This window comes from Cricetulus griseus, chromosome 2 (assembly GCF_003668045.3).
Source record: "Cricetulus griseus strain 17A/GY chromosome 2, alternate assembly CriGri-PICRH-1.0, whole genome shotgun sequence".
Lineage (NCBI taxonomy): Eukaryota > Metazoa > Chordata > Mammalia > Rodentia > Cricetidae > Cricetulus > Cricetulus griseus.
The window spans coordinates 361596531-361608231 of NC_048595.1; the positions used below are offsets into that span (position 1 = coordinate 361596531).

General features: G+C 48.5%; 1 protein-coding gene across 1 annotated transcript; it reads right to left on the reverse strand.

Moving 5' to 3' along the window:
• Positions 1-1138: 1138 nt before the first annotated feature.
• Ropn1l (rhophilin associated tail protein 1 like) lies at positions 1139-10904 on the reverse strand. The gene is made up of 5 exons (XM_027400073.2): positions 10033-10904; positions 7539-7662; positions 6224-6385; positions 3070-3245; positions 1139-1282 (listed from the first exon to the last, which is right to left on the reverse strand). Exons 1-5 carry the CDS (start codon positions 10161-10163, stop codon positions 1222-1224), a joined length of 654 nt encoding a protein of 217 aa, XP_027255874.1. The 5' UTR covers positions 10164-10904; the 3' UTR covers positions 1139-1221.
• Positions 10905-11701: the final 797 nt, after the last annotated feature.

The following is an 11701-nucleotide window of genomic DNA, read 5'->3' on the forward strand; positions in this document are numbered from 1 at the left end:
TGAGAGACACAGCATGGGGCCAGGGGAGGGGCATCTGGACAAAAGAGGCAGAAGGGACAATGCTAGTACAGACACTAAAGATAACAGGACTGCTCACATCCTGTCCCACATCTGAAGAGGGGTGTCTCAACAGAGCAGGGAGCATAACAGGAGGGTGGTCATGAGGGAGTGGCCCAACCACCATGGTAGGGTCCAAAGAGCAACTGCCAGAGAGTACAAACTCAGGAAGAGGCTCGTTTTCTGCCCCTATCAAATCTGTTATTTGCTATTTGTAAGGTGAAGATAGGAGGATCAAATTTTCAAAGTCATCCTTGGCTCCATAGTGAGTTTGAGGTCAGTCTGGGATACATTTGACCCAGACTCAAACACAGACAAACCAACCCAGTGTTTGGCTTTGAGAAGACATGTTGGATGTACATGTGAGTATCGTGTGAGGCTTATATAAAAAAGTCATGTTAGGCTGGAGGCATGGCTCAGAGGCTAACAGAAGCGCTGCATTTGCAGAGGACTGTGGAATGGTTCCCAGCACCACATAGGGTGGCTCTCAGTCACCTGACTCCAGCGCCATGGGGTCCGATGCCCTCTCTTCTGGCCACAGAGAGCACTTTCACACACACACACACACACACACACACACACATAGATACACGCACATACATTTTTAAGATAATCCTCTATCAACCAAGAAGACTTGCTTTTAGACTGTGGGCAAGTGTTCTTTGTGAGATGTTCAGCAACGGAGGCAGACTCTCCAGCACATCCAGTCAACAGGGGTGGGGTGGGACCCTGAGACCAAGGTCTTTGTGCTTCAGCATTCTACCATCAAGTTACATCCCAAACAAAACTATTGTTATCCTTTTCTCCACGACAGCCCCACTCTGACAGGGGAGTTGGCTCTGAAGAATCAAGGGTCTGTGTATTCCTGTTCCAGACACTGAAAGCTCCCACCCACTTCCTTCCCTGCACTCTCAAGATATGTTTACCAAGACTGACTCTTCTACTGCTCTGGGGTTGTCAGCTTTATGGTCCTTCCAAGACACAGTGAGAAGCAGCAACTAAGCTGGTTCCTGCCACACTACAGTTCCACTGAGGAAAAACTCACGTCACACAAAAGCCGTTAATGACAAGCTGTATTTGGCACCAAGGTTTTCAAATGCACTCCATTAAATGTGTTCCTCTGTATTAATGGTTTATTCTTCAGAGCTTTCTTGTCAAGGCTTCCTATGTCTTTTTTCCAAGGTAGAAGTCCGAAAGTCCTATCATGTTATTCTTTCTAGATTCTCTGGATGGAAAACAGATAGAGATGTTATCAGAAATGTAATTGAATTTTTACAGGGTGCTATTTAGCTGACATTATCCCAAATACTGGACACTGATGCCTCACCAGACTCCTGCCAACCAGTAACAGTTCTGAGTTCTATTTGCTTGTGCAACAATTGATGTTTATTTACAGGCAAAACACCAGTGCTGGGGAGCCACTCTTATGTTAGGAAGTGGGCAAATGTTGCCCAGGATGCACCACATCATGCTTCTCTTGACAGCCAGTGACCACTCTAATCCTCTCATGCCTCCCAAGGTGCTCTCTGTTGCCCACCCTGGCCCATAGGCCAGAGGAAACCAGGACTGCAGAGCTCACATGGCTTGCTGTGCCTCAACAGCTAAGACAGATCATGAATAACATCACTATTCATGGAGGTGTGGCTGTCAAGGGGTATCAGATGCTGTCAGAACCAAACAGATGGCAAGTGAGTGGATGGATGGATGGATGGATGGATGGATGGATGGATAGATGGATTATGGGGTAGGGCAATGAACTCCGAGTTGGCAGACATGAACAATGGCTCCTTTTGTAAAAGAAGCCTAATTACCCAGTTGATGAGGAGGAGCAGGAGAGGCGGGGCAGCCAAGGCAGCCTGGCCTGGCTTGGTACCACAGGCCATGCTGCCCAGTATTGGTGCAATCTAAGCTCTCGAAGAGAGCTGGTTGGGAGATTACAATATGCCTAGCCCATGCCTTGCATAGCCCCAGAATATGGTTACCTGGGCAGCCAGGCCCATTAGGCTTCCCCGAACTAGAACAGTTGGGATTTTCTAGGGTGGGTGCAAATGAGGACCTAGTGAGACAAGCTGAGCTCTCCCACTTCCCTTTTAGTGCCCTTATCTTCGGCCCCTCCCTCTAGAGTACTAACCTATTTCTACTCATGCACCCTGCCCACCTCTGCACCCTTGCCCTGCAGCCACACATGGAAAGCCACAGACTATACTTTTATCTCCTAGTCATCACTGCAGTCTGGCTTCTGCCAGCACTCTCCTCGGCTGCCATATTTGGCTTTGCTGTCAGCCCTCCCCCATCTCCTCCACATACACTGTCATGGAGCCACTCCTGGGGTAACCCTGACATTATCAGGAAAGAACTTAACCTAAAGACCCTATGAGCTCCCCCACAGCCCTCCAGACCAAGACGACAGTGCTCCCACATCAGTAGAGCACAGGTGCAAACCGTCCCAAAGGGAGGCACCTCAGGCCACCTACTACAGAGAGCAGACACCAACCCTAGGCAGCCATGAGTGAAAAAAGCACCTCTGCTCACTCTCTACATTTCTGTCAATGCCAACAGCCTGGAGATACAGTGCAGGTGCCATATGCCAGCTCCTCCATTCACAACTGTGAGAGTGACCCTGTGGGTAATTTGGCATTTGTTGGCTGCCGTCAGGCTGCCCACTGGTAACAATCTCTCTAAGCTTCATGTGTTGGTGAGGCTAATTCCACCAATGTCACTTTTCCACAAGCTATCGTTGAGAACTATCTGACAGTGCATGCTGTAATTGAGCTCTTCTGGCGACAGGACAGTCCCTCCACCTAAAGTCTAGGAGATGGAATCTATGTCCCACCCTATCTGACACTAAGAGGACAGGCTGAGGGGCTGCGGCTCTTCTGCTGATGGTCCTTGACAGGCAGCTGCCCTTTGACTCTGTTTGCCTTCCACCAGGGGCAAGTTCTAGTAAAGAGAGGTGGAGGATGGAGATTCTCTCACTCAGTATGCCAGAAACCCACAGAGAGCTGTACTTACGACTTCTCTCTTAAAGTGGCAAGAAAGAGCTCTCTCTCCCCGGGCGGGTGATCTGGGTCCAGTCCAGACAAGTACTGGTAGATGTAGGAGAAAGTATCAAAGGGAATTCGAGCAGGCCCGCCCTCTGGGTCTTCAGTGAGGATCTCACAGACATTCTTCATGGCGGCCTTCAGTGACTAGGCAGGGAACAGGACAAGCATGGGGCATAGTCACTCTTGGAGTCAGAGATTTAAAGACAACACCAGCAACAGAAACACAAGTGTGCTCTGTAGACATTGTTCACAGAGTGTTCTTTCTCCATCTCAGAGAAGGTCCAGGTGGATGCATAGCTTCCACAACACAAAGCAAGAAGCAAGGTTTGACCAGGACGCAACTGACCAGACATGGTGAATTCATGCATTTTATACCAAAATGGGAATGACTGCCATGGACAAGGTAAGTGTACTGGCTGGTTTTGTGTCAACTTGACACAACCCAGAGTCATCAGAGAGGAAGGAGCCTCAGGTGAGGAATGCCTCCATGAGATCTAGCTGTAAAGCATTTTCTCATTTAGTGATCAATGGGGTAGGGCCCAGCTCATGGTGGGTGGTGCCATCCCTGGGCTGCTGGTCCTGGGTTCTATAAGAAAGCAGGCTGAGGGCTGGAGAGATAGCTCAGCGGTTAAGAGCACTGGCTGCTCTTCCAGAGGTCCTGAGTTCAATTCCCAGCAACCACATGGTGGCTCACAACCACCTTGAATGAGATCTGGTGCCCTCTCCTGGCCTGCAGGCACAAGACTCTATATATAATAAATAAATAAAATCTTTAAAAAAAAAAAAAAAAAGAAAGAAAGCAGGCTGAGCAAGCCATGGAGCAAACTGTAGCTCCCCCTCCATGGCCTCTGCATCAGCTCCTGCCTCCATGTTCCTGCCCTGTTTGTGTCCTTGTCCAGACTTCTATCAATAATGAACGCCAATGCTGAAGTGTAAGCCAAACAAACCCTTTCCTCCCCAACTTGCTCTTTCGTCATGGTGTTTCCTCACAGCAATAGAAACCCTGAGACAATAAGCACATCATTTTTAACCATGAACTTCCTCCATGTGGTTCTGGGTTTGGAGTCTAGCATCATTTAACCATGAACTTTAGTCACCACAGCTCCACCAGATCCAGAAACATACTGTGCACCAAGCCAAGGGGCACAGAGAACAAGTGCCAACCAGAGCTGTCCTGAAGAGGGTGTGACCAGCAGGGCAGAGGGCCCTGTGCATCTATTAATGCCCTGCTGCTCAGTTTTCCACCTCACTCGCACAGAAGGCTTCAGGTCTCTGTTCCTTCAGAGAGCCTCAGTGAGTTGGACTATAACTCTCCTAGGAGACGATCACGGGCACAGAGTATATGCCCGGTAGAAGCCAGCAAACCCCAAACTTAAAAGGGTCTCGGTGCCAGTTCTGCAGCAGTTGAAGGGATACCCGTGAGCAGGCGGTATGCCACCACTCATTTCTTGTATGGGGCCTGCACGGGCAGCTGTGGAGCTATCAGTGTCTCTGGAAACACGGCCCATGCTTAGAGAGAGCTCACTCTCCACACACTGTGGGGTGAAGCAGGACTGAGCAGACCCCTTCACAGGGACCATAGAAGGAAAGGCTTGCTACTCCCAGCTGTACTTGACCCAGGTTAGACTCGAGATCCTCTGTGGTATCTGGCCCCCAAGAGACAAAGGCAAGCAGCGAGGTCAGTACCCAAAAATGACCTAGGTTAGGGGACAGGAAGGAACCCTCTGTGACCAGCTGCTTTTTTCTTTGTTTTTGTTTTTCGAGACAGGGTTTCTCTGTGTAGCTTTGAAGCCTATCCTGGCACTCGCTGTGGAGACCAGGCTGGCCTCAAGCTCACAGAGATCCTCCTGCCTCTGCCTCCCAAGTGCTGGGACTAAAGGTGTAGGCCACCACTGCCCAGCTCCAGTTTGCTTTTTGATATATATAAATTTATCTCCTAAGGATAATATAGCACAAAAGAAAACAGAACTCGGTGGTTTTGACGGAGTCACGGTCGAAGATGAAGCGCTCCATTCCTTACAAAATACCGCCACCTAGTGTCAATCAATGTATACATCTCAGATTGTTTTTATGACGAGAGGTGGCACAGAGTAATTCATAAATCATGAATTATCCTGTTCTTTCTCATTGCTAATATCAAATTTTCATGCCTATTTTAGAGGCATAAGCCATCAACATTAACCCCAAATGTTAGGTATCAATTCTATGCTATGAAAATGTTAATTTCAGAGTTCCCGATGAGCACAGGGACACAGTTTCTCTAATAACTAACTAATCACATTTGACTTTGTCTTTCCAGGGAATATGCCACTGGGCAGCACAGCTCCTGTGAGGACACTTGCTTTGTCAGTGTCCAGGTTTCAGCACAAAGAGCCCAAGGGTTGACCAGAAACGATATACCTGCCCACTGCTGGGCGTGCGGCCACCAGCCTGACACCTGCGTTCTCTCAAGGGATAGGGCTTCCTACTGGAGTCCCAGCTGCAGCATATCCACTCACCTGGCCTCACTTAGGCTCAGGCTCATCACACTCTGGCCTCCTAAGGAAGCTCCAACCACACCTACCCACTCCAGTCCCCGCCCACCCTCATGCCCAGTCTCCATGCTCACAAATGCCCTTGGTCCTCAACTGAGGACCATCCAATCAATCACTCTGCTGTCTTATTCCTAAATGGTTGGAGTTACAGTGTAATGGCAGCAGAGTTACACTGCATCTATTTACTAGATATTAATATTGGATAGTAAGTCAAATGCAATGGGATTTTATGTCTCTTCCCACAGAGGAAGAAAACTCATACCAGCTTTCAAAATTACACTGTCCATTAAAATAACTCATTGGTATGTCCCCTTTGGAAACCTGAATATATTCCAAGAGTAGCCATGTGTCTGCCCTGCTCTTACCGGCCTTGCAGTTGAGGTTACATCGCATAACTGGAGTCTGGAAAACCTTGTCTCCGGAAGAAAATACATTTTTTCCCAAGAGAAAGTTTAAAGTAGTCAAAGTGTTTTCTGTAGCTATTTAAACCCAAATTATTTTTAACCCTAATTATTTTTTAAGCCAGGAATATAGTTATACAGATTATGAGATAATAATTATATTAAGATGTTATTTATAGGTACATACCCCACCCAGGGAGCTACATCCAAGTGCTAAAAATTTTATCCACTCAATTTTTTCATCACATGGATCCAGTTCCAGGATAGCTCTGAACTTTTCTATCGGCAGGCACAAATTTTTCCACTTCTTCTCAAGATCTTTTAATTCCACGTATTGTTTGTGGCTACACTGTTTAGAAAACATAATATGACACACTCTGTGTAAGTAGAAAAGGCATGTAAAACTAAAATGATGCTTCAACATCTTAAGACTTACATCATGTGCATGGGATATACGGTTTGTATGATGGCAGATTGAATCCACCCGGTGATGAAAGCTGGGAGGGGTACAGAGGCAGGGAGGGGCAGCTAAATGGATATTAGCAACATTTAGAGAGAGAAAAGACTGGAGGGAAGGCTCAGTGGGGAAAGTGCTTGTTACTCAAATGCCCACCTAAAAGCTTCAGACTTTGCTAGCCTGAAACATTGTGCTCTGGGTTTAGTGAGAGACCCTGTCTCAAAAAATAAGGTGGAGAATAATACAGGAAGATATGTAAGTTACTTCCAGCAAACACACACACACGGAAGGAGGAGGGAATTAAGAGGAAGAGAGGGTAGGAGAGAAGAGGCGAGAGACAATGAAAAAAATATGTTCTACCCTGGCCTCCTGAAGTGAACATCCAGACATGGAGCACATGTTTCCTACTGTCCGGAATATTTCCCAGTGCAAGACTAACTTCAAAACTGGAGACCTATGTTCATCTGTAATCCTAGCACTCAGGAAACTGAGGCAGGAGGGTTACCTCAAGTTTGTGGATACCCTGGACTATATTGCAAGTCCTGTCTCAAAAAACTAAAGTGTGGGAGCTGGAGAGATGGCTCATTCATTAAGAGTACTGGCCATTCTGACTGTTCTTCCAAAGGACCCGGGTTCACAATTCCCAGCACCCAGATGGTAGTTCATAACTGTCTGTAACTCCAGTTTCAGGGGATGTGGCATCCTCAGACAGACATACATGCAAGCAAAACCCCAATGTACATTATATATATATATAAAAAACTAAAACATGAAACGTATTTGTTGGTCTCTGGTATACACAAGCGTGCGCACACAGACACACACACACACACACACACACACACACACACACACACACACACACACCCTGCCTACACACAAACATATCCATACACAAAATACAAGAAAAGCTAGCTATTGGGATTCCTTCCAAGAAAGTCATCTCTAAATGTGGCAGGGCAGGCCTGGGGACAGGGCAACTGTCCCAATGCTTCAAGGGCACAGCATGGTAACAGAAGCACAGGCAGTTAAGAGGTTCACCCACCTGCTTGTGCAGGACTTTGAGGAGTCCCTGGGTCAGGCCTGTGTCAGTCTTCTGCGTGGCCACGGGCATTTCAATCCTGTCCTTTACAGGAAGTGGGTCTCCTCTGGACAGGGCTGAAAAATACCTGCAACGAGAGACATCACTGAAGAGTGTCAACACACATGCAGCTCCCAAGGCATGTAGGCTGACACCCCAGCAAATGTGGCAGGGGCACCCAGGGCCGGCTGCAAACAGCGAAGCCCTGGCACCTCTGCTGAGCGACCCCCTGGACCTTTATTGGACATTCTGGTTTCTCTAGCTGCACAGCAGACATGATGACTGATAGCTGAGTCTCCCGGAAACTCCAAGTGACAGGGAACTCTGGTGGGAGCCAGGAGGACCTCACTGAACTGTACTCATCTCATTGTTGGCCTCTGTCCCCTTCCTCCAAGAGCTTTGAAAATGTGGACAAAGGGACCAGAATCCAATGTTGTGCTACATCACTTTATAAAAAAATAGTATATTAATTTATGTTAAATGCATATATACACTTAGTGTCTACATTCGGGCAGGTGCATGTGAGTGCAGATGTCCTTGGAGTCCACGGGTGCCAGATGGCCTGTAGCTGGAGCTACACACCATTTGAGCTGTGTGACATGGGCACTAGAAGTTTAACTCAGGTCCTTTGGAAAAGCAAGCAAATACTCAATGTTGTTTATTCATCTCTCTGGGGCCCCCACACCTAAGGCAACTCATGTTTTGACAGCTGCTTTCTAAGGTATTTGACACTAAACACCGAGGCATACAGAGATCACCTACTTTCCATTTTCCATTCCCCCTCCTCTCCCCCAATCTGGCCAGGTACTTCCCCCTTAATTGTTCCTTTCAAGGACACTGAAAATTCTTAGGTTAAAGGCAAACATAGAAATGGCTCCTCGAGGCAACAATTCAAGAGTGGACTCACATCAGGTTTGGCCAGAAGAGCAGCAGTTGTGTGTCAGGCAGCATCTGGGGCTACAGTTGTGAACCAAACCAAAGAACTTGTGTTGGGGGGGGGGGCAGCACATGAAATTAAGCAGCAGGGCAACAGGTATGTCACCACAAACATTCTAAACCTGTAACATGGGTGGATGTGGACAGTGGAGACAGTAGACCAAAAGAAACCCTCTCCCCTCTCCCCTCACCCCTTAGGGTCAACTCCGCCTACACATTAAGACTTGTGCTCCTCTGAGGAGGGCTGAGGGCAGAAATGAGAGAAATGCAGAACTCTGGCCCTAAATGGCTAAAGGCTAAAGGTTATAGTTGTTCTTCACCACCAATCAAAGGAACCTGAAGTCCTTGAGCAAGCCCTTCATGTCAGCAAGTGTTATCAAATGGGCCAGGGTGGGGGCAGAGGCTTGGACTGCTATACATAAACTTTTATTAAAAAACAAACAAACAAACAAACAAACAAAAACCCTAGTCTTCCTAAGGCTCCCACCATGCTTAAAGCCAGGGACCATAATATTGCATAGGGGAAGTTTAGAGAACAGATAAAGGGTGGTGACCCTGATGGAGTATGTCCAGACCCTGTTCCCTGGAAACTGCACACGGTACTCTACATGGCAAGTGCCTTCGCACAATTAAGGACTTTAGATGGGGAAATTATCCTGAACAAACTGGATGGCTCCCAAAAGTATCACAGGGATCCTCAGGAGAGGGAGAACCCGTAGATGTAGAAGGGCCATTAGAACGCAGCACTGATAAGCAGCTGGTCTCCCCAAAGCCATCCCAATGGCCTGTTGCCAGTGTCAACTGATTTGGGGCATCTCACCTCCAGAACTGTAAAGATAAATGTCTGTTGTTTTAAAGCAAGTCAAATCGTTAAAACAGAAAAGAAACGAAGCCGCTTTAGCTATATAGTTCAGAGAAAGTGACATTTGGCTAAAGATACTTCATTCTCGTGGTTTAAAAAGTGGCAAAGAGCCGGGCGTTGGTGGCACACACCTTTAATCCCAGCACTTGGAGGCAGAGGCAGGCGGATCTCTGTGAGTTCGAGGCCAGCCTGGTCTCCAGAGCGAGTGCCAGGAGAGGCTCCAAAGCTATACAGAGAAACCCTGTCTCGAAAAAAAACAAAAAACAAAAAACAAAAACAACAAAAAAGTGGCAAAGAGCTCTCTTGTAAAACCAAAAGGACGAGTGGCTAAGATTATAATGGTATGGTCCGGGAGAGGGCTCATGTTTTTCCATGTTCATGTGTGAAGGTTTTCAGGCTGTGAGCCGAGCTCTCCAGTTTTCCTGGATGACAGCCTTTGCATCCTTGAACCCAAGGAGGAGGAGGCGCGAGCTCATTGTTCTAGGCGGCTACATTTGTAAGCGTCCCTGTGACTGATTTTTTTTTCTTTCTTTTTTTTTTTTTTTAACTCAGTGGGGTCACTTATTTATTTATTTTCCCACGGTTGTCCTGTAAGCTTTAGTCTACAACCACAGCTCAGGCGTCTGAACCGGGTGAGGCTCCCGGCCTGCGCGCGCTTACCCCGCCGACCACTGCAGCACGTCCACCGGCTGCGTGCGGATGGCAGCCTTGGTGAACTGCTTCAGGATGTCGGGCAGCTCCGGGGGGATGTGAATCTGCTGCGCGCAGAACATTGTGTCGGGCAGCGGCATGGCTCAGGGCAGAGCGCGGCGGCCCGCGACGATCCGATCCGGTGGGCTGCGGGGAGGGGAGACAGGGGTCAGCGGGGGTCAGCGCAGCGGCGGGTCTCCGCTTCTTGCCGGCTCCTTTGCCCGCTCCTGGGGAACTGAGGCCCAACCGCCCTCAGCTCCAGAGCGTGCGCGCGATTGTGGCGTGCGGTATCCAAGGCAACCCGAGCTGCGCAGGCGCGAACAGCCTCAGCGAGCTAAGGGCGACCCGGGCCCTGATCGCGTGACCAGTGACTTACCCGGCCCAGGGGAAAGGGCTGGATATGGGCTTGTTTTCCAGTCTGGACCTCCAAGAGGTCCCCAGCTGTCTTCTGATGAGAACAGGGCCTTGGCCTTGCGCCTCTGCCGCCCCCATAGGCATACACATTTCCAAACCAAAGCGGCTTTGACAAAATGGTTCTCAGACACTGTGGACCCAAGTGCTCACCTATCTGGGGACCACAGAATTTTCTGATGCCTTAGCTATGTTACTAATATGGCTAATCTAAATTATTTATTCTACGGAAAAGCTTAAACGTGGGTATAAAGAGTAAATACTGTCCCTTATCTAGTTAAGGAGGGTCACTTTTACTAACACCTAAATCATGGTCTCTATTCAAAGGATGCAACATTGAAAGACACCCCCCCCCACCCGGGCTGTAGCCTTTCTACTCTGGTCGGCAGCTGGCGGGGCGCGCGAATACATCCTTCCCTCCTTAGCACTCTCCCTCCTTAGCACCCTCCCCGACCTTTTGATCTCTGCAGCTGCTGGCCCTCACTCCCCGCCCCACGCAAGGCCAACCCCCGCCGGATAGCTCCGTCCCAAGGCCAGCCATCTGGACAGGCAGGAGATAAGGCCATTTCGCCTGGCTATTAAACCTTGAGAAAATGCTGATTTGATGCTTTTCGCTTCTGTACTATGCCTGTTTTCCCTTATAAAAAGGACCCTCCTTCCGGGGCTCGGGGCTTGGCAAAACAGAAGCTAAGCCCCGGATATCCGTGTTATTAATAAATCCTCTTGTTCTTACATCCAAAGTTCGTGGTTTCGCTGATTCCTGGGTGTGGGTCTTCTTCCACGAAAGAACCTCTCCGGGGGTCTTTCAACATGATGTAGGTAAAATCGACCTCCTTAAAGCTGGATGACGGGGACTGACTGGCACACAGCGTCGTTTCAGTGGAGCAAGGCTGCCGTTCTTTGGACCAGAGTTGGGAGACCAGCCTGGACAACACTTAATTTCACTAAGTAACCAATTCTGACCCTGCCCCACACTGCCACCACATGACCCCCGTAAAGCGAGAAATACCATAGAACAATCCGAGTGCCGAGACGCTTGCTCTTTATTTTTAAATTTTGAGTTTTTTTTTGAGACAGGGATTCTCTTGTGTAGCCCTGGCTTTCCCGGAACTCACTCTGTAGACCAGACTGGCCTTGAACTCACAAAGATCCTCCTGCCTCTGCCTCCCAAGTGCTGGGATTAAAGGTGTGCACCACCACTGCCGAGCTTGTCCTTTTTATTCTTAGA

Excerpts from the sequence above, each read along its gene's own strand:
- Ropn1l (XM_027400073.2), bottom strand. The coding sequence starts at position 10,163 with ATGCCGCTGCCCGACACAATGTTCTGCGCGCAGCAGATTCACATCCCC. Across the intron at positions 6,386-7,538 it reads TCAAAGTCCTGCACAAGCAG|TGTAGCCACAAACAATACGT; the intron begins GTGGGTGAACCT and ends TTTTCTAAACAG. Across the intron at positions 3,246-6,223 it reads GATGTAGCTCCCTGGGTGGG|TCACTGAAGGCCGCCATGAA; the intron begins GTATGTACCTAT and ends TTCCCTGCCTAG.